The following is a 24,466-nucleotide window of genomic DNA, read 5'->3' on the forward strand; positions in this document are numbered from 1 at the left end:
CAACATATTTGGTCCAACTTTTTCATCTCGTGTGCTGACCGAGCTTTTATGCAGCTTAAAATAATTTTCCACCATGCATTCCTCGAAAAAAATATTATAAAATGTAGGAAAATAGGAGACTATTTCGCTACGCAACGCTCATGATTCTGAACATGCCAGTCAGCGATTTTATATATCGATCCTGATCTTCCAGCACTGACAGGTAACGAATGACTAACAAGCAATGTCCTTCTGAATTTTGAAAGCTTTTTAAAAATGTATACATATATCCTTGATCAGGATCAATAGCCAATAGTCTGTTCGCCTGAACTTCGAGATCTCGGGAACTATAAGGGTGAAAATGTCTTTTTGTCTGCGATCATTTTCTTAGCATTTTTCGAAACAAAGGGTATTTCGTATTCGCATCCATACCTATCTTATGGCTCATACTCTACATTTAATCTTTTAAATCGCGCTGCAGTCATTGTCATGGCTTTTCGATCGATCCCCCCACGTACGACCACGTGGATTGGTAAATGGTTTTCCCCAATAAAGCCCGCAATTCGGTCAACTTTTTATGCCGCTTTTCCACCATTTATATATTTTTCGCGTCCTCAAATTACGTTTCGATGAAATCAGTTCCATTCTCTCTTAATCCTCCACCTGTGCATTTCTTCCCCATTTTCCTTCATCAAGTGTGCATAACAAATATTACGCATACGCAGCGTGCAACCGGTGCAATCAATATTTATAGCTGACCTCAACAAGCTCGTGAGCCGATCAGGCGAAAAAAGAGCCTCCGCGTTTAAATGTGCATAAATAATTATGTCGATTGGATAACTGCATGAGGAATTGATGTGGGGAAGTTACTATACGGCTTATGATTTAATAGATTTTGGTCTATCTTGTATTTCAACTTTTACAGACTTTACCAATAATTCCAAAGAACTTCCATTAATTCCTCAGCAAAATTAAAAGAAATTTGTGTAAATAAATAGTAATCCAAATAATTTAAAAAGAATTTTTTTTTGCATTTCCCAACCAATGGCATAAATTTCAATCTTTATATAAGCGATAAATAACAATTTCAGCCCGCATTTTGCTTTGTTATTTTACTGCATTTTTGCATCGTCTACAGCTTATCTATATAAAATCTTTGCACACAAAGTGTCTGGAGCATTTGGTGCGTGCATAATTTGATTATACATATATTCCACAAGGAGGGTGAGTTTTCCGAAGGACCCCCAGCTGTAACCACACCCCCTGGAGGGACTCAGTTTCATTTCCAATCAACGCGGGATGTTGCAGTGTTTTTCCTTCTGTTGCCCTTCTTTGACACCATTTTCCTGGCCGTCGGTGCCCGGTTAATTGAGTTGGAAAACTGTTTGGCCAAAGCCCCTAGAGCCATGGGTGCTCGGGAAAATGGGGTAACGAACGTTCCTGCCCAATCAATGGAGATGAAAGACCGTGGGCTGCTGACAGCGTTGTTTTATGCGAAAACAAGTCTTTCTGCAGATGCAGCTCCAGGTGCGGACGGAGACGGGAATGGGTGATGAGCAAAACAAACTTTCATTAATTTTAAACAACTTAAGTCATCGCAACGGGCCAACGGACAACACCTCAACTCAGCTCGGCTCACGGCAAAGATAAATGAGCCCGCTAATGACCCCGAAAAACGCTGGATAAACTTTGCTGGTGAAAAACTTTAGATTAATGGCCGGTGCAAGTTCGTTCAGCTCCAGTGGCAACAATTAAAATATTAGTTTGTTTATTTATGAAGCAATCCATAACGATAACTGACTGTTGTTATACTTTCACATTAATCAGGGCAATTATTGCCGAGAAGAGCAAAAAATTGAAATGCCAAAGAACAGCTTAGGTGGAGTTTTCCCAGGAAACTGTCCCACCTTGCTCCCTTCATCCGAGTGAACTAAATGAGGTAATTACCATGCTTAAGGCTCCCAGTCCACATTCACAGTCAGTGCACGTCTGAATGGCTTTTAGCTGCCTAATTAGACCGTCTCAGCAGCTGGACACTCACCTGTAATAGTTGAGGATTTGGGTGAAGACCCCGGGGTGGCGATCAAAAAAGTATTCATTGAGCACCGGATCGTAGTTGGCCAGGGCTTCGGTCAGTCGGGATAGACGTGTTGCGGGGATTTTCTTGAGCGTGGCCTTGTAGGTTTCATATCTGCAATAAAGACCATAATTGTTGTTTACCAAATTATCTGATAAGTTAGCAGGCATGTGATTATACCCTACGGGCTTACGGCGCTAATAACTTAACAAATTACTCTTGCCATAACTATCCACCGACCGCTTGACCCTTCTGTTCCCATTATATCGAGCCATAAAACCCGACTCTCCGAACAAGTGAGCGATAAAAAAGGTGGAGCAATGCCGTGGGAGGGAAAGGGTGAAGCAAGTGTAAGCAAAGTCCAGCCATAAGCCATTTGCATACATTTCGCTTATATTTTTCCATGGCTCTACGCGGATCTTCCCTTTTTTTGCTCCCTCCCTTTTTTTACATTGTGTGCCAAAAGCATAAAGCATTAGGGTTTGTTGGTTATGGTTCTGGCCAAGGTCCTAAGTGGGTCACGTTGATTTTGGTCTAGGATTTCCTTTGTTTGATTTGACCTTTGACAGAGATCATTACCGCACAAAATTGATGGATTTTCCCTTCAGCCTGTTTGACGTTTGTTGATTTTAGCTGACCAAACAAAAGTCAATTTATTACATTCTTATAATTTGAATATTCCACCGCTTTGGTGTGAGAAAATGCTTTTAGTGTTCCACTTTGTCGATTTTGTTTCAATAACTACTTTGTGTAGGCTTAAGTTAAAATTCACATGTTTTATCATATCAAATGACATTCTTAAATTACCTTTCTTAAGCCACAGAAATAAAATGTATTTATTATGGAATAAGATTAATCTTCCTCTCATTTATAGTGTGAAATCAAAACAATGTTCTTTGTACATTTCCCTCTGGCCAGTTCAATTTCATTTCCCAGGAAACACAAATATTACGTGTGTTAATTATATTCCCACCTCTGCTCTACACACAAGTATCATACCACCACACACAAGCCAAACTTAATTTACGTAATCATCCATAAAATTGTGCAAGCGCAAGGAGCGACATCGACTCCCACCAGGCGTAATTAAATTCAATTGAAAGTAATTTCCAACAAATTGTTGTAAATTTCATTTTCGCATTTATAACCCACATATACCATACGTGGTGCCTGCGCCCAGCAATCAGCCATCAATGATGGCATTTAAGTGCGTGCGCCTGAGCCGAGCTGTCCGAATGCAATTTATTTTTAACGCCAAACTGTTTACTCTCGGTTATTAAATATTTCATGCAGCTGAGGACAGCAACCGCAGCGACAGCAGAATCATCAATAACCGGCTCCGCCGCATAACAATTGCCATTAAAGTTTATTCGGGCGGTTCGGCGTTGGTAATTGGCCCCTCCGGAGGGAAAATCGAGGGGAATGGATGGAGCCGGCGGAATGTTTACTCAGCCTCCATTTCAGTTGCATATGGGGGCAGGCGCATTGTATTGAATTAGTTTTCCCGACTGTGATTGGTTTCGTACGCCTGTTTTGGCCAACGATGCGTATGCGTGATTCTCTTGACAGCCAACGCTGAGCTTTCAATTTACGAGTGAAATAAATTTCGAAAGATTTTGACAAATTGACCTAAATCGCATTTAATGAATTATGTTGAAATAAATTTCGTCCTCTTTTCGCTCATCAATTTTGTGCTTGTAATATGGCTGACAGCCGAAAAGTATGCTATAGCCATTTTTATTATGCGAGTGATCATCGAAGGGATGAAAACGTTGAGAAGTCAGCAAAATAATGAAGAGAAACAGCAGCATAATAAAAATCAAAGTAATGATTTCACTAATGCATGACTTTAATTCAATAACTTTTGCGCAAATAAATTACAGAAATTATATTGTACCAAAGTACATAAATATTACAATACAAGTCTTGCTAGTTAACAGTAAACAATCTGGCGCATTCTATTCCATAAGTTATATTATATAATTGTGCATACAATTCTAAAGCTCATTGATTGATTGGCCTGATAACTGTTTAGATGTTACAATATCATTTCGTTTTAAATTCATTTCCTCTCGTCGTGAAATTATAAAAAAAAGCTAGTCATCCTAAACGAAAAACACAAAGTTCTGGAATATTTTTGTTTCAATCGAAATCGTATGTTAATTTATACCATGGAGGTATAAATAAGCTACAAATGTACATATATATAGTTTCATAAATTACTAAAGAGAATCGCAACGAGATAAACAATATTATAATAACCCCACCCGGCATAATAAAATCTTCACATGCAAATGCAATTTTATTCAAGTACTTTAGTTATTGTTTTTAAGACTCTTTGTTATTGATTTCCTTCTCTTTCTGGTAGCCCTATCGAAGAGATTATTCAGTAGCTATCTCGCTCTGACTTTATCAGCACTTATCAGTGTTGGCAGATTAGCTTTTAATTACTATATTGCTACAAGGTATACTTAGTGGAATTTCTTTTAGGTTATAAAGCCAGCTGTGTATATCAGTTCAAGCAGTTAGGTCACAAAAGTTTTATTTATTTTAAATTTAAAAAAAATTAATTCATTTTCGGTCTAAATTTCGTTATTGTTCTTTGTTCTCTTATTAATAATCTTTTAGATAAGAGCGACCATATGTAGCTATTTTTGGCTATGTTCTTCTGACAGCACTTGTAGCGTGGCGCGAGTTCTCCTCTAGGCACTTAAATATTCCAACGTAGTTTTCGCGAGCGGCAAAGCTACGAAATCGCTTCAGTTGTCCGTCGACCGCTGAACAATTAAGACGCAGTTCTAGTTTTGCGCTCTCAGTACTTTCCTCTAGTTCTTCTATCCGGAAAAGTATAAAAAAAATCTATTCAAAATGCTGCGCGTTTTGAAGACCGGTGCCCTGCTGCGTTCCCAGACCAAGAACTTCGCAGCAGCTGTTGCGAACTACTCCTCCCTCCCGCAGCCACAGACAACGCCAGATATCCTCTACACCGGGGTAAGTCCTAATCCTAACTCAAATCCAAAAAATAAAATAGGAAGTAAAAAGCATTATAAATAAATGGCGGCATTTGTAGCAATCGCACTTGCAATCTGAGTGAAGAGCTCAACAGGAGAGTAAGCATTCGACTTGTTTTTGAGCTGACCTTGAGGCAACTGCAGCTGTTATCGCCCCAGAGCCCCTCCTCAAATACCCTACATATGCGAATCCAGTTTTTAGGTTCTCCAGTGTAGGTTTCCCCATTTCGGTTTTAACGAAAAGAAATTGGCAAATCAGCGCAACGCAAGCGAGTCTCACCCGCATTCAGATCACGTACACCAAATGTTTATCGCCAGATGTAGGGGATTAGGCTGCCTAAGCGAATCGAAAGACCGGCGACTAAAATAAATATACAAAGGCGATATCGAAAAAGCAAAAACAAGCGCATATGTAGTTCGCCGGCTATATTTGTTGTTATTTCTGCTTCTGCTTCTCGTTGTTTGCCATACCCGGTTTCTTTGTTACGTCAGTGCACTATGGGGCATTTGGCCTGTTTTTTTTACAAAAATTAATAACTCCTAAACTATGGGAGATATTTGGATGAATTTTTTTTTATGTGTTACATATGCCCCCAGGAATATTTTGGAAAAGTGGGCGTGCCCCCAACTCCGCCCCAATTTTTTATTTTTATTTTTTTTTTTAATATTATATTTTTAAAGTTAATTTTTTATTTCAATATTGTATACAAATTCATAATCGTCTTCGTCTTTACAATCAATAGAGTCTGAAGAATCGGTGTCAGGTTCAAATTCGCAAGCTAACATTTGAAATTCAAATTTTGAATGACTTCTGGTGTAAGAGATAGTCGCTTATGTTTTCGAACGCGCCTCTTTATATTTATTAATGATATTATGGGATATTATTTATATTTGCCTTGGCTGGGTTCAAAAAAAGAATTTTAAGTATGTCTGCAAGATCCAGCAGGCCGCGCTTCCGTGCAGCTAGCATTGCAGCTTGACCCAAAAGACGTTCGTTGTGGTTCTGCGCCCATACGAGTTCATCTACTTGCTGTCTTCGGCCACTCAAACTTTTAAAATAATATGACGTTTTCGGGCATCCAGCTAATTTCCTTTCCTTTTTATTTTTCTCTTTTACCTTCAGGACTAGGTGATCTTCTAACTTTCATATATTTTTCGATTGCATTTTCTCCAATTTCGCAAAAGATTGACTGAAAACATTCGTTATTATTACTATTCGTTAATCATTCATTAAAGTCTAGCTTGCTATCAGAAAAATGCCCACTAATAAAAGTGCAAAAAGAATTTTCCTTTTGACGAACACCCTTTTGCTTGCGCCACACTTCCAGCAGGGCAGCATTGGCAATCGAGATGTTGTTCCCTAAAAAATGAAATTTCTCAAAAAACCGCAAAAAACGCACATAGAGACTACCTGATATGAGTTAGGAATTGAACACACTACAACATGGATATAAACACATACTGAACAAATTTGAACAAATTTTTATAGCTCTATTCAAAGTTGAAATTTTTTTCTAACAGCTACATGTTGACACCACTTGCTAAATGTACAAATTGTTAGAAATAGACGCACACAATAAACAATATATTAATATATATACATAATACAAACCTGAATACTGATTATCTATTTCAAATTTTACTCTTTTACGATCTTCTTTTAAAATTTTAACACTTTGAAAGTTAAGCTAAATTTTGCGCGCATTTCAGCCACGTCGTATATGCTCGCAACAGCCGACTTTAACAGCTGTTATTATAACAGTACACTGTTAAAATTACTTTTGCCGGCTAAAACATAATAGTCTAACGTATTTCCAATGTATTAATACTAAAATACTTCAATTTTGCATACTTGTGAAAAACACATTTTTGCAAAAAAAACAGGCCAAATGCCCCATAGTGCAGTGGCGCTCGCACACGCAAAACAAAAATTGGTTTGCCGCAAATTCTCATCATTTATTCTTCTCTTCGCCTCGCGCTTTCATTTCTTCTCTAGGGAAATTTGCATAAATTTAACCATTGTCATTTTTTATCTTTAGTGTCACCAATTAAAACTAGCGTTCGTTCGATTTAATTGAGAGGGAATTGCGGTTAGGAGGCGAGCCAAATGTGGTTTTTGTCCAGATGTTCACTGGGATCCAATGAAATTAGAGCAGTTGGTATAAAATAAAAATTTTACCGGAAAAAAACTTGATTATTCAATGTGCACGGTTTTATAGATTTATATATATTTTAGTATTTTTAAATCTTAAAAGAAACTTCTATCTTGCTAACTCATATCGTTCTTAAATTGTCCAGAAACAAGGAAGTTTCTAAAAATTTGTATTTAATAAATATTTATAGCAAAAGAAACTTGATTTTCAAATATGCACGTCTTGTATTTGTATTTATTTTAAGTCTTAAAATTAAAATTTGCATTGCTCTTAAATTGGCTTAGATAACAATACTTGGCAAATAACAGTAATACATATATACTTATACTTATGTATGTATAGAGCATATCTAAGCCCGAAGCAACATATTTCAAGTTTACAAAAATTGAGCATTTGTCTATTTTCAGTGAATTGCATATTATGCAACTTTTATAGTACTTTTATTCCAGAATCTAAGAATCTGCTTTCATAACAAGAAATATCAGCCCATAATGTCTCGCGGCCCACAAACATTCTAATCTCTTGATTTATCTTATTGTATTTGTTACCATAGGCAGTTTCCACTTCTTATCACCGGCAGCCCTATTATTTTGGGGGTCTTTACTGGGGCCGATAACATGGCACACTTATAAGATTGGGTTCCCTAATCGAACCAGTATTAGACTCGTCTAGCCAGACCCCCGAAAACTATGCACACGTGCGTCGTCGCAATGTTTATATTTTGCTATGTCTGATGGAAAGTTTTATATTCGCACAAGCACATTGTGAAATTCAAAAGTAGATGTATGCAAAAATAAGAACAAAAACGAATAAAAATGTTCTATAAAATAGGATGACGTGAGGGGTTGGACGCGAGGGCTCACTTCGTTTAAATTTTAATCAGTTAGCCGGTAAACGTTTCATATTACCCGGGGACTGGGGGATTGTCAGATTCAGGTGGTCATGCGAACTGAACAATCCGTCGATTGCGATAGAGGAACAACACGCACGGCAGCCAATAATAACAAATAACAGCAGTCAAGTGCTTATCATATAGAGGAGTGGCTGCTTGTTTGTCACTCCAACAAAACGATGTAAAATACAAATGAATTCAATAGAAGAGATTGTGGATATGATATGTCACTAAATGAAGCTGTTAACTATTTATTGCAGGTGTTTATCAACAACGAGTGGCACAAGAGCAAGTCGGGCAAAATATTTGAGACCATCAATCCGACCACAGCGGAAGTCATCGCCGAAATCCAGTGTGCTGATAAGGAAGATATCGACATTGCCGTCCAGGCTGCCCGCAATGCATTCAAGTGAGTGTGCAATTTGGATATAAATCCACTTTGTTTATTAATGACCACTCCATGATCACTAGGTTGGGATCTCCATGGCGTCGCATGGATGCCTCGGAGCGCGGTCGTCTGCTCTACCGCCTGGCTGATCTCATGGAACGCGATCAGGTCTATCTTGCCGTAAGTAGAAATACATATTTTCAAAATTCAAGGTCTTTAGTTTCAAGATTAAAATATTAAGATAGTTTATATATACTTATATGCTTATCAACTTAAATTTTCCGACAGAGTCTGGAGACCCTCGACAACGGCAAGCCCTACAGCATGTCCTACAACGTGGATCTCCCGACTGCCATAAAGAACCTGCGCTACTTTGCTGGATGGGCGGACAAGAACCATGGCAAGACCATTCCCATGGACGGAGATTTCTTCACTTACACCCGCCACGAACCCGTTGGCGTGTGCGGCCAGATCATTCCCTGGAACTTCCCCATCCTGATGATGGCCTGGAAACTGGGTCCCGCTTTGGCTACCGGCAACACCATTGTGCTAAAGCCCGCTGAGCAGACCAGTTTGACTGCTCTGTACATTGCCCAGTTGGTGAAGGAGGCTGGCTTCCCCGAAGGTGTGGTCAATGTGGTTCCCGGATTTGGAACTGCTGGCGCTGCCTTGGCAAACCACTGTGATGTGGATAAGGTGGCCTTCACCGGTTCCACCGATGTGGGCAAGCTTATCCAACTCGCATCGGGAAATACCAACCTGAAGAGAGTGACACTGGAGTTGGGAGGCAAGTCGCCGAACATTATTCTGTCTGACACCGATTTGGACTACGCCGTCGAGACGGCTCACTTTGGTCTGTTCTTTAACATGGGTCAGTGCTGCTGTGCGGGATCTCGTACTTTCGTGGAGGACAAGATCTACGATGAGTTTGTCGAGCGCAGCGCGGAGCGGGCTAAGAAGCGCACCGTGGGCAATCCCTTTGATCTGAACACTGAGCAAGGTCCTCAGGTGAACGAGGAGCAGATGGAAAAGATCCTTGGAATGATCAAAACAGGCAAGAAACAGGGCGCTAAGTTGGTCGCCGGTGGCAGTCGCCCAGAAGGCCTACCCGGCTACTTCGTCCAGCCCACGGTGTTCGCCGATGTCCAGGATGATATGACCATTGCCAGGGAGGAGATCTTTGGACCGGTTCAGCAGCTGATCCGCTTCAAGAAACTGGATGAGGTCATCGAGCGGGCTAACAACTCCGAGTACGGATTGGCCGCCGCCGTTTTCACCAAGGATCTGGACAAGGCCAACTACATTGTGGGTGGCCTGCGTGCCGGAACTGTGTGGGTAAACACCTACAATGCCCTCGCTGCCCAGGCTCCATTCGGTGGCTACAAGATGTCCGGCCATGGACGCGAGAACGGAGAGTATGCTCTGTCCAACTACACGGAGGTCAAGAGCGTCATCGTCAAGGTTGCCCAGAAGAACTCCTAAGAAGGACCAGACATTTCCTCCAAGAGGGACGCTTAATATGGTTCGCCCTATTTAGGTGCTCTAAATTCCGGCGATAATCTACATCTCTATAAAGAACATAGTTTTAAATACATCTGTTTGATATACCTACCTACGGCCAGTTTTTGTATTTTTTCCATTCGGTTAGTTCTGTTTAAGTGTACATTTCTATTGTGAAATAAAGATTTTGCGAAACTTGTAGTTTTTAAATAAAGTTCTTTTTTTTATATTTTGTTCTTATCTAGTACATATGTAATCAGTGCAGGGACCTGGTCAGACAATTCAAAAGTTGTTTTATTTCTACGTTCTATCTTACTCCCCCCCTTTGCCCTACGGAGTTTTATGTGTAATTCCAATGTTTGCCAATAGATTCTTGGCTTTGTTTATAGCACACTCTGAACTGAATGTCATTATTTTGCTTATCCCACAACACTGAGATAGGACAAACAAGCACACAGATACTTCCTCACAGCTTACACTGCACGAAACATTGATTGGTTTAGCATAGAGCCAAGAGCAAATGGATAAAGTGAGCAGCCAGCACACGGAGCTCAGGGAACTAGCTCGTCCATCTAGGAGAAATAAGCTTACATTTATTTGCATTTATTGGCATTTTCCATCGTTTTGTTTTAGCCTCGAATGCCTGAGTGTGTGTGTGTGTTTGTGTTTGAATCTGTGTGTGGATTTCTGGGGGACTCAGGCTCACATATCAGGACGTACTCAAACTTACACAGACACATCGGGTCGTTTTTCATCCGACATCATGGCAAAAAACAAAAAAAAATGGAAAAAGTTGTCCATTAGATTGGACAGCAGCTGAGCGTGTCAAGTGCTTTGCGGTTAGTGGAAAACTTGTTCTCTTATTTTCCACTTTGCTGTTTTCGAAATTGAATAAGCGCATTTGTATGCAATTTATTTAAAATTTGTATTTCAATTTTTGTGATGACCAAAGGCCAAAGTGCAAGTGGTTATTTGTTTTGCTTATTGCCTAGCTTTGAAAATGTCACTTACGTTGCGGCAAGAGTACAGAATCTTATTTGCGGTCTTGCGGAAAAAAAATTAATTTAAGAAATCGATTCAATTTAACTAGAAATTTGAATGCATGTTTTGAATTTAACTGGATATTGCCAAGCGTTTTTGAATTATGAGGTTAAATATTTAATATCAGTTTGTATTTACCGTAGAGTGCAGACTTGTATAAAACAAAAATGTATTTTGCATTCCGTTTGCAGGCGCTTCAAACCTAATTCAATTTGTGCCACCTTTTCGTATTGAACGAAAAACCAGCAAAAATCACTAAGCCCCCACGGCGTATACGCAATTATTTTATTTTACCGCTTGTATTCCGTATTTTGGTTCGATGCTTTTTTTCTGGACCAAATATTTTAAATTGATTTTCGCTTGATGGCAACCATTCATACATATTCGAGTATAGAACAAAAAAGCAATAGGGAGAGACTGGAAAAACTGTTAAAATTGCAAATGATCCATGGGCAATTTTAATACCCCAAAAATGGCAGGTGGCCAACTCGGAAAAAGGGCAACTAGCAGGGACGGGCACAGGATTTTAGTCAAGAGAGTGGTGGCTGCGGGGATCGAAGGATATGGAGACGGAATGATGATTGCCAAAAGCGCAGCCGTGCGCATTGAGGCGCGTGCACAGGTGCGCTCGAGCGTTGTAGTTCTTAGTTCAGGCTCGAATGCGGAACATAATTGAAAATCATTTTTCACCAGGAACGTTATAAACTGCAGCCGTACTTTAATTATCCTGCACCGCCAAAACTATAATTCAGCACAAGCACTCCATTGCGAAAGCCGCCAAAAGAGCACGGCCCAAAAAAAAACAGCTATCCGCCACATTGGCCAATTTACAAGGCACTTTTTTTCGTCCTTGCCATTTAACTTTATCGCTGTGTCTACACCCGATTACATTGTGATGTTCAGTGGCCAAGGGCTGTCAAAAAAGGGGAAAATATTCGAAGAAAAGTAACAACACCCAATGGGACATCGTAGAGATGCCAGCACTTTGATCATTAGCCGGAAAATGCCATGGACACGGCGCAGATAGCCAACTGGGCAAATAAAGAAAAACATTTCGTTGGCTTAAAAAAAGGCGAATAGAATGCGAAGGAGGGTAAACAAAAAGCTCTACAGTTATTAGCACTGTAAACAAGTATAAAAAATGTTTGAAGATAACTTAAATTGTCAAAGCCCAAAATTATGCACCGCATATTTCCCATTTGGCGAGATTTAAAAATCGCTCGGTTATCGCTGGAAAATCGCAAGTACCCATAAGTGAAAAATCAAATTGCGTTCAACTCACTCAGCCACGCAATTGCATCGCACTTAACCCAATAAAGTGCCAACGATCCAGTTTTCAGACCAGATGTGTCAGCATTTTACCCCGAAGCCCTCTTCCTCACACCCCCGTGTCAACCATGCCATTTCCCTTCGTTGTTGGCCTATTACCGCCGTTAAGCAGGCTAAATGCTCTCACTAACACATTCTATGGCCATAATGCGATTTACGCACTGTGGGATTAAAAGCGATAACTGTGAAAAAATTCGATAAATGCAAAATGGTCTAGTCGAGTAGGGATATAATGTAGAAAATAAATCGAAATGTGGCGCGACAATAATATAGAAAATATGATACAAGGGGTTTATTTTGGTATAATTTGAATTTATAAAAGACCGCTTTAAAAAAATTTAAAAATTTGGAATGATTGCTAAATAAATAATTAATTTCAGCCCCTTTCAAGCATAATTCTTGCTATTCTTTTATTAATTTATAAATTTCCGTTTGGGGAATGGAAGCTTTATGAGATGGATTCTCTACTTGGCAAACGGCTTCTTGGTGACCACATTGGCTGCTTTCTTCTCCGCTTCACGCCTGGCAGCGGTCTCTTCGCGCTGCTTCCGGATCAGAGCCAGCCTGGCCAAGTCGGCCATAGCCTCGGTGGTTTTTCCAGCGACGTGGAGTTTCTCGTAACGCTTGCGAGCACTCTGATCCTTGCCCTGCTCTCGATCACGGCGGGATGGCCCCGTCTTGGTAGGATCGAGCATAATGGCTGACATCTTTTGTGGCCCCTTATTGGGCACCCGGTTGGGATTATCGATTTCAATGAGTGAAGCCACGCCCTTTTTGGCAAAACGAGATTCGGTTTCTTCCTCGGAAGAACTGTCCACCTCATCTGACGAGGACTTCTGATTGCGAGTCGCTTTTTGCAAGGCGCCATGCTTAGCTATGGATGAGGATGACTTGGCCTCCCTGGCTGCTCCTTTATCATCGCTATCTGACCCAGAGCCGCTGACCTGGTCGTAATCGTCCTCTGACTTCTGACGCAGTTCCTCGGGAGAGGTGAACTGGCGAGTGCGACCCTTGTAGCTTGCGTACTTTCCTCGTGGCATGATGATCCTATGGATTATCTTAAGTTTGTATTTTCTGCTGCTTTTTGCACAAGGCAAAGATAAACTTACGGTTTGTTTATGCCTTTCTAATAAGAGTTTTAATAGCACGTGGCTTAAACAACAATTAGCACAACTGCACAGAGCCGTAGAAAATCAGATAGAAATGTGATATCTGCTTGAAAATAAAGTTTCAATAGCTGCTCAAACACACTTTGTTGTCTTCTGTCCAGAAATGCTTTGAATTAAAAGTCATGTGGTGCTTTTCTATTTTTTTAACACTGAAACAGTAATGGAAATGCAGCGAACACACCGATGTGAATAGTTAAAAATAGCTGAAGCATGTCTGCGTCAATATCGATTGGCTATTTTATTTTAAGCCTCTTAATAGACCTCATCCACTGCCCAAATCAAGCCATTAATTAAAAATTCATTGTAACCCGCATTTGTCGGATTCGGTCGCCGCAGATGCCATCGATTTTCACGCCATCAACGGCAATAGCGTGAAAATGCGCAAAAATGCTGTTGCAGTCAATAAGGTGGAACTTTGTAATCCTGCCACACCAGCAACATTCTGTTGCAACGACAGCAGCAGCGGCAGCAGGAGCTTCCATTGCTGCAACAAAAGTGAAAACGATGATGGCTTTGATGCCACTTCAAATGGAAACGTTTCCACACATCATCCGACTGCTCGACAACCAGCTCGTCTGGTTCTAAGAATTCGCCGACTGTTGCAGGCCTTTTGTTGTTTGCCGAATGCAATGCCATTTTCGCGTGCGCCCCCTGGCCACGCCCCCTGGTACACATGTCACACACGAGGGCGGCAACATCAGTGTACTCGTACCCTGTAATTGCTATTTGACAAGATGTTTCACATACTTTTGCTTTAAAAGAGTGTGCATTTTGTAAAATATTAAATAAATCTTTAGTTATTTTTATGAAAAATCATAAAATCCTGAACAAATTACCACTATTTGTATTTTTACCATAACCTTACGTTCTTAACGTTGTTCTCTTTATTATTATTATATTGGCCCAGATAGTTACTGTTTTATATAAATTATGCCATTGGGCTTTTGGCATCTACCAGGTACCTAGATATCCGAGAACTGGAGAATACCATCTGGCTCGTTTCTTTTCGTCTGTGGCCCCGTCACCCATTTTTTTGTTTGCCTCGCTAGTCCGGAAATGTGCATAAAGTGGAAGTGTATTGCGCATTGGCGTGAGGAGAGCCATTGATGATGGGCTGAGCACCCCTTGCCCCTTCAGCGAACACGTTTATGTTCATATACCCCATTTGGGCCGGGGCCCACTCCGCTCGGAATCTTCTGGGCATGCCGGGGGCGCCACAAATGCCAGACGAGACGCTGGCGAGGCTGATGAGTTGCCAGGCAGTGCATCGCCATCGCCATAGCTCTTGGCTATTAACTAGCTCAAATATTTGCTCAGGCAGCCGCGATGCACTAGACGCTAAAAACAGCTAACATGGCCAACACAAAGCAAACAACGCTCGGGTTTTAAAAGAAGGCAAAAATGAGCGATAACGTGGAAGGAAAAATGTCCTTTGGTAGCTAGAGTATGGCAACAACAAACTGCGCTGCTTCAAAGGAACAACACTTTTGTGTTTGCGGAACACAAGCAGAAACCACTTAGAAGCCGCAAAAGTGTTTATGGCACTCTTTAAAGTCGAACTTAAATTGGCCAGCTAAATTTGCTTTTATCCAAGGCAGTTTTATGTCTAGCTATAAAAATCAACCAATAAGATATATGGACTAGTTATTGCTATACACGTTACTCGTGTACTATTTTAATGTTTTAAATAATGCAGCACATAATATTAGCAGTTACTTACCTACCTACCTCACCATTAAATACGAAATTGCATTTAATTTTGCGCCTCGTTTAAGTACAGTAAAATAATAGCTTTAAAATGGCTTATTTTGCTCTGCCCAATAAAACACCAAGAAATTCTTCCGAAAAGCTTAAATTGAAAATATAGCAACGCCCTGGCGTTCTTTATGAAGGGACTGCCGACAAAACAAATTTAGCCATAACTCCTAATGCCCCCCATGACCTAGGCGAAATTACATTGAAATATATGAAGACTTTCTCCTTTGGCAACGGAAACCCCAGCCCCCGGGGAGACCTTTGTGCGCTGATTGTAAAACCCTTTTTAATTAACTCGCACAAACTCGCGAACAAAACGCGTTCGCGAGTCACAAAGTAACACAAAAGCCCCAGCCAAAACGCGTTTGCAAGCCATTTTTATTTGGCGCTACCAGAGGCTGAAAAAGACCTGGCCCAAACAGATATATTCCCTCGGCCATCGTCTCGCCTTCCCTTTGCCAAACATTTCTGAGTTTGTTTTTGCGCTCGCGCTCCGACAGGACCTCGCATCCACATCCTTATCCAGCGCCCCTCAGCTTTACAAATTGTATTTCAACGGTTTCGCGCTTCATTAAAATTGCTGTTAAAATAACACACGCATAAGCGACGGGTGAAGGGAAGCGGAAGTCCTGGCACAAGGACGCATAGAAATAGCTAGAGATGCTCGCATATGTGCACGTAGCAAAAATATTAACTGCCTCTTAAAGTGGCAACTAAATTTGAGTTAACAAAATAAGTTGTGTTTCTTCTAAAACAAAAATAATTGTCATCTTTAAATTCAAATATTTTTGAAAGTAAAATTGTTTAAATCATACAATTTTATTTTATTTTGGCTCCCATTTAAATGCCTGTCTTTTTTTCTTTCTCTGCATGACTGCGTGTTTCTAAGCGTGTGCCAGCTGACAAGGCTTACAATATGATTTTGTGGTTCTGTTCATTTTTTGAGCTCGGTCTTGCTTGCTGTCTCGTTGTTTTGTGTTGGGTTAAAAAAAAATGGTTCCCCGCATATAAACACACCATTCAACGCACTCGAGTACGCACACACACACACGCACACTCAAACACACACATTCGAATGCACGAGCACGGAGTTAACCCATGAGTTGAGTTGCCCTTTGTTAGTTCTTGAATTGAGCCACTGAATTCAGTCTCAGTTTATATAGTTTATTTAACTTCAAAAAAACTTTCACAACTTTAGGATGGCTGAATCCCTTAAAGAAACTTAGGCAAATTAAATGAGTGTAGTTGAAGTGAGCTTTTGAAATATTGGTGGTGAGGGGTATTCAAAGTATCACAGTTTAAATGGTTAGAAACTAAATGTCTTCTACAATCCAATTATAAATTATTTCAAATCAATACCTATAAAAATGGGATGTTTTCTAAACAAAATAATATAAACTATGGTTTTATGTAGTTTTTTTTATCATAAAATCCTTCAAAATAAAGTAGTTTGAATATTCCTCCCACAGCAAATGAATCAGTGACTTTAAACCTTTAAGAACCTGGATTCTTTGTATGAAAACTTCTTCTGATGCGCCTGGCACTCGAAAGATACCCGCCAGCTAAAGTGTCACTAAATCTCGCACCTCGACACCCAAAAGGGTTAAAATGGCGGTTTTTGTTTTTTTTTATTTTTTGTTTTTGTATAGACCGTAGGCGGTATTCGTTTCGTTTTCAGTGTTTATTTATTTTATGGCCCTTTTTTCCGCTGAAGTTTCAAAAAAGAGAAAACACCAAAAAACAAGCGAAAAAGAAACCAAAAACGTTTTCCAATTTCGTGGACGCTGGCAGTCAGCAGGAGACCACGATGAACGCCTGGCTGAGTGACAACAACACCAATGGGTATGGGCATGGGGGTTAATGGGGGCGGCAGATGATTGGGGGGCGGAAGGCGGAAATTTCGGGTCTGGCCGAGAGTATATTAAAAGCCAAAAAGTTAATGAAGCGTTAGGCGCTGCAGACGAAGCCGCAATAAAGCGGTCCAAACATAAAACAGCAAAAGAGCAGGAAATTTATTTATTACTTTGCCATTTCCGCCCAGCCACGTCCCCTTAACTTGGCTATTTAAACAAAGGCAAACACAGAATAATAATGGCAAGTATTTCGAGTCGAGGACACGCGCAGCTGTTGATTTTAAATTGTTGTTGCTCGTTGCTTGCCGTGGTTTTGTCAGCTTTTCCAGCTTTTCCTGCAACACGCAGGTCCTTAGTGTGTGCGTGTGTGTGTGAGTGTGAGAGAGCGAGGCGGGAGGACTCGCTTTTGGCCATTGTCTTTGGCACTTGCCTCTAAGCGGCTACTTGAGCAGTAAAACCGGCACGAGCATTTGCATTTCACTTCTGCCTTCACTTATTCTTTTTCACAGCTGACTTTCTTGCTTTTTTATTGTGCTGCAGCAAATGCCGCAGAATGCTTGTCAGCAATTTGTCATCCTCCACAGCGCCCTTCCACTTATTTGTTCCGCTTTGCAGCAGCGGGACAATGCGACATTTTTCTTGGCATTAATTGCAATTAAAATGTAATTCCACAAAGTCGATATCGTAGTTAATTGGCCAATTAGGAGCAGAATGATGTCATTTTGCAAGGGATAAACTTCGGATGAGAAGTACACATTTTGATTGCTTTTTTATTTTCCCAAAACTTTATTTCCGATTTTGGTTTTATTGGATTTATTTCATTTTAAAATCCGATTTCATCCCAGCCCAGCATTTAACCTTTTCAGAACAACGTTCATGAATGGGAATCAGTCAACATTTATCTTCTATTCAGAGGACAGGAGCAGATCCTGTGGTGTTTGATGTCGCAGCCCGCCTTATTTATTGACTGTTAAACTTTTCATTAGCCATTTCGTTTAATTCGCACACAATGGCGTGAGATTGAAGAGGGCTTTCACTGAGGGCAGAGAAAGCAGTGAAAGTCCCGACAATGGCGAGGAGAAAATGGCAGCGGAAATACGCAGCATCACAAGCAAACAACCAGCGGCACTAAGTATAATGTATTTGTGTTGAAAGGCAACCACACAGTGGCAACTTTACTGCCAGTGTGTGCGGGTCCTTCTGCTCGCGTATGTGTGCGTGAATCAAAGATACAATCAGTGCGCAATTGTCTGCGTTGATGAGCAGCAGGATCTGGGAGTCGCCCATCCTTAAACCGAGCAATTCCCAAGCCAGTGCCCATACAATATTTGCTCCTCTCCTCTCCTCCTTTTATGGCTAAAAACGCCGCGTAATCACAATGATAATCATCACACATCCAGATGCCGAAGAGAACTTGACGGAATACATACAATTTATTATTATTATTGGGCTTAATAAAAAGCTTTTTATGCCAGTCATGATTAAAGTTGACGGAAGAATATGTATTGAAAACAGCAGTCCTACAGTTAAAATAATGCACTGGATATTTGTTTAATCTTTAATAGATTAAAATTTAACTGTAATTAAATGAATTAATAGAATACAAAAAAAATATACACATGTTATCCAAAAAATATTCCGTGTTTTATATTTCAAAATCATAAAATATTTACAATATATGACAAATAGTAAATACATTAATCCCACTTGAATTAATGTTTTTAGGCGCAATATAAGATGTTTAATACTTTGTGCGCTTCGTTGATTATTAACATTAAATTATAGTTTCAGTTAAATTTGTACAATTTAAAGGCAAATAATCCTAATGACTGCTGCAGTTGCAACTACTAACTTGATGTGTAATATTGGCAGGGCTATTGATTTGCAAACATAAGCCTCATTTGAATACCATCTCTAATTGGATTCCAGACCAACTACATTCATGGGTGTATGCAAATTATGCACACGAAGCATCGAGTATGGGCTGCTTTGGATTATCAGTACCTAATAAGGATCATATGCCACTCACCTTGACGAATTTCTAAATAAGGATTCGCAATTTACTTGTTTTGCTCAAGCCGACCAAACTTAACCTGATTTCCCGCTTCGCTGAGCCACAAATATTTTAAGCGCATTTACATCGTGTTCCCTTTAAGGTGACAACTGTGGGTATCTGAATGTGAAACTTGGGAAAATAGCAAACAACTTAGGACCAAATATACATACACATGTAGTCGCACTGCAATGTATTCTATTTAATGCTTACACGAACAATGCTTGTATGTATTATTTGTGCTAAAAACGTCGGCGAGCTGACAGCGTGATGCCAGTCAGCCTGCTTGGCCCGCATAAGTATGCTACAGAAGTGTGTATGGTCTAAAAGGATGCCATCGCACACACACAGCACAGACAGGACTTAAACAAGCATTCGAGTAGTGCGACATATTACAACTCCCACTTTTCCACCCGTTTCGCAGCTATTGCAGTCCACAGTCCTTTAAGAGAGACCGAAACCAAAGCTTTCATCCATTTATATGACAAATGTTGGTTTGAGATTTATGTACGTATATATATTTTTTTTTCATCTGTAACGTACTGATTTTGTAGCTGTCCACTGGGAAAAAAGTGAAATCAATAACGTGCTCTCTGCATATGTAAATATGCTTTTAGTTAACAGTTTGACAATATTCTGATTTGCTTAACTCAACTATACTTTGTATTTCTTTGTTCAGCTTGATTATAAAATGGGAATGCGAATTGTGCATATGTGTTTTTCCTCTCGCTAATTAAAAGTTTTTTTCCTTTTTAGCAAGGCATTAAATTAGTACACAAGTGCAGTATTTCAGTGTTTTACCCACAAACCGCCCGATGACGCCACATTCAAGTGATTCTTTGTAAGCCACAGTATATTTTATATATTTTTTTTTTTAAGAAATGTGTCAATTTAATGGCTTTGCTTTATGGGCGTGGTGGATTTGAATGTGGATTGTTCGCCCACGCAAGAATGTATTTTGCCACAATTTTCTACTCTCTGTTGATATTTCATTCTCTTTTTTGTGGTCTTCAACTGCGGTTGAAGGGAAAAAAACCCAGTGAAATAGAATTTATACCCTGATGATGCAATTGCAATTGCATTGTTAATTTTGCAAAGTGCGGTTAACCGAGCGGTAAAAATATGTTGCCAGCAATAAAATTAACTCGCTTTGTAAGGGTTAAACTCAAAAACATGTATTTAAGCGATGGGAAAAAAACTGGTTTACTACTGTACCATAAATGTAATTGAAAACGCGAAAAAAGTATTTTCAGATTGCCGAAAAGAAAAATTCGAGAAAAGCAACAGAATAATATCCAGGGACTTTTCTCTTAATCGCCCCTCTCACATTGGCCATTAACGGAATCATAAATTATTAACTAGGCCCGAAAATCTGCAGCTGGATAAATGCTCTCAGCCAGAAAAGTGCGCTCAAGCAGACAAGGGACTAAGTCGAGGGGGGTATACATATGTATGTACATATAAATATGTATAAAAATCCCCAAAAAAGCACAGCCACACACGAAAATCATGTTGACGATGATGATGCTCATGGTCCCGATGACGATGCTGATAATGGGGCTTACAACTCAAAGCCACAGCACAGTCAGTTATTTACATAAAAGTACATACAGAAACTCACACCAAAACTGAATGACACACAAACAGAAGAGTCAACATTTCCTGTTGTAACGCAAATTGTGAACAACTTTACTAGCCCTATTTTGTTTTTCTTACTTTTTCCCTTTCATATTGTTGGCAAGGATAACAGAGTTCGTATCGCTTCCATTGTTTCGTCAGGCGTAATCACAACAATGCCCAAATAATGACGGAAGTACATGGGAACTATCCTGGCCCAATATCCTGTCCAACAAAAACACGCTATCGATGGCCCAAAATTGGATTGAATGCCAATGTGTTTCTACGACTAGGCAAATATGGCGAATATATTAAATCAACAGGATGTGCTACGTGATTTGGCAATGCCTAAGATAAATATAAACAATGTGTCCATGTATTGCCCCATGTAAGCAAGAAACCTTGAAACCAAATGAAACAAAATAAATTTGTATTGATTTTTGTATATTCCAGAGAGGCACGCGTTTATTACTTATTTACATACATGCAAATATTTCTGATATTGTATTTGTTGTTGAAAATTGAAGTAGTATTTAAAGTTCAAAGGTAAAGTTAAAGTTTATTCTTATGCATTGCATTTAAAGCTTTTTAATTGGATTAAAAAAACTCACCTTATTCCGCCCACATTGAGTATGATCCGATTTTCGCCATCCATGTTGCATGCAACAGTTGTGGCAACAGCAGCCGCATGCCAAACTAATTATTCGACGGCCCGCCAGCAAATCGAACAAAAACTTAAGCTTTCAGTAGTTTTATGTTTCAGATTTTACAAAATGTTGTCACACACATATATATGTACTTATGTATACACGGACACTAAAGCACTCGCGATCCACACGGCGTATGAGCAATCTGTTGCCTTCTAATTAGACTTGGGCGCAGGATGCACTTCCTCTTCCTCTTGTGTTTTTTGCACTCAGAGCTGAGCTTGTTCGTTTGGGTTTATGGTTTTAGCTCTGCCTTACTTCTCCCTTTCCATCGTCCTTATACACATTTGGCCCACGGCACCTCGTTGTCCTTTGACTGTAAGTAAAAAAGGAAACAAAATGGATCCCAAGGACTTTACTAGAGTAATATGCATACCGAGATTCGGTTAATATTTGTACAGCTATGCGTTGTGTGCCCCAAAGACACACACACACGCTCAAACTTATTTATATGTAAAATGCATTTTATGTACATGCAAATACTTGAGGCATAATCCCAGTTGCGCAAAAGTGCGCCAGCATCGAAACTATTTGCCTTTGACAAACGCAAATTTAATTAGATATTTTTGTTGCACGGAATTTCTCAAGTATTTCATCAAGGAAGCACCATCGGATTTCAACTTTAATTGGAATTTTAATTGCAGAATAGTTGGAATTATTTGAGGATTATACATTTTTGCCTTGAATTAAGACGTTTCGAAGGTTTTTTATTTGAGCAAATCCGTCAAACTCAATGAAAATATAATAGCCACGGGTATAGTAGCACAATAATATCTTTTATTTTTGGTAAATCATGTGAATTGTGATTAATTAAAATTACATTTTGACGCCCAGGATGTCATTATAATTTATTAAAAATACAACACATATAATTGGTAACATTTTGCTATGAAAATACAATATTAAAGTGAAGCAATTCAAAAAATACGTTATATAATGAAAGACGCAACTCAGCGCCACTTGAAAGCTCCGTGAAATTCACAAAATTAACAGTAAAGCTAAACACACAGCACTCAAAAAAAAGTGAAAGGTTCGAGAAAATCAAGAAAAGCGTTGTGCCCCATCACTGCGGCAGTTTTATGGCCGAAATGATGTGGCCAGATAAGAAGACAGACCTGCATTGAAAATTCCTATATATACACTATAGTGGCTTCGCTGTTATTTTTTTTTTCTCGTTTCGGTCGCTTTGGCTGAGTATGCAAATTTTTTACTTGGCCGCACTTAAGCAGCATTTGGGCCAGGACTAGCGAGGAGGAAGCCGGGGCCATGTGTTCGCTGTCAAAATGACAAAATGTTGGTTAAGTGCGACGAGCGCACAAAAGTCAGAATGGAGAAAAGGGAACAGAGAAGAGGTAGCGACAAGACCACTCCACCGATCAACCTACCGACCGACTGCCTGACTGACTGACTGACTGACTATATAATAAGGACACTCGACAGAGAGTACGACTTGCAGTCGGAATGAGATTCCGAGTGAGCAGCTGGGCCAGCATCAAGTGCGTCATCAATCTCGGCGGCGTTTAGAGAGACTTTCCATTCATTAAGTGGCCACCGCCGCCGAGGATTGACAGGAGCAGCTCCTCATCGTTGAGTGCTTTCAGTTCGCGCTTTGTCTTTGGGCCTCGTCCTCCTGTTCCCCAATCCAGCATCCTCAATTCACCCGTCCCCATCCCTTCATGCCCCCATCCTCTTATATTCCCACTTCACAGCTGCACCGCCTGCTAGTGGCACTTCGCTGTCTCCGCCTCCAAGGACCAAGGAGCCACTGACTCCCCAAAATCAATCACTTGCTCAGTGAGGCCCGGCATGTTCGAGGATGGGTTCTATCAAGTCCCTTGCTCGTTTCCCTTAGAGTCTCCTGTGCAAATGTGTGCTAAAGTGAATAATAAGTTTTTGCCAATTTCCTGTTGTGATGGAAGCGATTGGTTTAACTGCCTTCGGGGATGTCAAATTTGTTTGTCGGTTGTATTTTTAAACAATTGAAAAGCGAAGAGTTACATAAATATAGTCTAATTGTAAGGCAACTGCTTTAAAATGTATTTAAGGATGCTTGAATTTCCAGTTTTAATTTTACACAAAGATGTCTTTGCAAGATTTTATTTATTGTATAATTTTAAGACCTTCGATACTGTAAAAACTTTTGGTTTGATAAAAATCGCAATCATAAGCAAAAACATTAACTATCTGTGAAAATTTTCATTTCGCTTATGCAAACATGTTAATATGAATAAATGGCCAGAATAAATTGAATGTTTGCACTACACAAAATATCCATATTAATTGCATTAACGCCACGTCACTCATACGCCACATTAACCCAATGGTTAAAGCAACCCCTGAAAGCAAAAACAAGAAAATGGAGCTCTGCAAATGGACGCAGATAACGCTGACTTCGAGTCGCAATCTAAATCTGAATCTGAATGCGAGTATGGGTTAGTGCCAGCGGGAAAACCAGAGAAAATCCGAAACAATGCTGCCCACAGCGCAAAAAAAAAAAACACAGAAAAGTCAGTTCGAAATGGGGAGGCAAAAGGAAAAGTTTCTCTGAAAACAAAACTACGGCGAAACTAAATAGAAAAAGTTTCGGGTCAAACAAAACGTTTCCCTTTCGCTGCAGCGAAATAATGTGCAAATGAAGAGTGCAGCAAATGGCAACACACAGAACCATAAATCGAGTTGCGTTTTGCTTGTAAATTAGGGATGCAAGGGGCCGGCAATGCTGCTGATGGCGATGATGGTGAAAATCAATGGCCAGGAAGCGGGCTTCTTCGGCGTCGCGGGAAAACTGCTGCGGACAAGGTCAGTCCGGCCATTGTCCAATTGTCCGGAGCGGAAATAACCAGAGCCAAGAGCCAAAAATGGTGCAAAAATGGCGCAAAAATGGGGCAACAAATGGGGGTTGTTGGCGAGCATAAAGTTCGGAGAAAGCAGGAGTCCTTCTT

The 24,466-nt window shown here is 40.0% G+C and overlaps 3 protein-coding genes across 4 annotated transcripts in view; 1 reads left to right on the forward strand and 2 right to left on the reverse strand.

Annotated features, from left to right (window-relative positions):
• Positions 1-24,466, reverse strand: part of LOC117143754 (potassium voltage-gated channel protein Shaw) — a 40,268-nt gene that overhangs the window by 9,795 nt on the left and 6,007 nt on the right. For both annotated transcript variants that reach the window (XM_033308571.1, XM_033308579.1), the window contains exons 2-3: positions 21,429-21,840; positions 2,021-2,170 (exon numbers count right to left, since the gene is read on the reverse strand). In XM_033308571.1, the coding sequence (XP_033164462.1) occupies positions 2,021-2,170; positions 21,429-21,472 (194 nt within the window). In that variant the 5' untranslated portion in view covers positions 21,473-21,840. The remainder of the gene's footprint in view (positions 1-2,020; positions 2,171-21,428; positions 21,841-24,466) is intronic.
• LOC117143767 (aldehyde dehydrogenase, mitochondrial) lies at positions 4,653-10,201 on the forward strand. Its single transcript, XM_033308593.1, has 4 exons — positions 4,653-5,047; positions 8,373-8,521; positions 8,584-8,680; positions 8,789-10,201. The coding sequence occupies exons 1-4, from the start codon at positions 4,925-4,927 to the stop codon at positions 9,980-9,982; spliced, it is 1,563 nt and encodes a 520-aa protein (XP_033164484.1). The 5' UTR covers positions 4,653-4,924; the 3' UTR covers positions 9,983-10,201.
• On the reverse strand, positions 12,682-13,649 carry LOC117143773 (28 kDa heat- and acid-stable phosphoprotein). Its single transcript, XM_033308605.1, has 2 exons — positions 13,480-13,649; positions 12,682-13,417 (listed from the first exon to the last, which is right to left on the reverse strand). Exon 2 carries the CDS (start codon positions 13,408-13,410, stop codon positions 12,835-12,837), a length of 576 nt encoding a protein of 191 aa, XP_033164496.1. The 5' UTR covers positions 13,411-13,417; positions 13,480-13,649; the 3' UTR covers positions 12,682-12,834.

The sequence above is a fragment of the Drosophila mauritiana genome, chromosome 2L (genome assembly GCF_004382145.1).
Source record: "Drosophila mauritiana strain mau12 chromosome 2L, ASM438214v1, whole genome shotgun sequence".
NCBI lineage: Eukaryota > Metazoa > Arthropoda > Insecta > Diptera > Drosophilidae > Drosophila > Drosophila mauritiana.

What these genes read in the sequence shown, in the direction of transcription:
- LOC117143767 (XM_033308593.1), top strand. Translation starts at nt 4,925, where the DNA reads ATGCTGCGCGTTTTGAAGACCGGTGCCCTGCTGCGTTCCCAGACCAAG. An exon ending in CAGATATCCTCTACACCGGG is followed by an intron (nt 5,048 to 8,372) that starts GTAAGTCCTAAT and finishes TATTTATTGCAG; the next exon opens with GTGTTTATCAACAACGAGTG. An exon ending in GCGATCAGGTCTATCTTGCC is followed by an intron (nt 8,681 to 8,788) that starts GTAAGTAGAAAT and finishes ATTTTCCGACAG; the next exon opens with AGTCTGGAGACCCTCGACAA.
- LOC117143773 (XM_033308605.1), bottom strand. Translation starts at nt 13,410, where the DNA reads ATGCCACGAGGAAAGTACGCAAGCTACAAGGGTCGCACTCGCCAGTTC.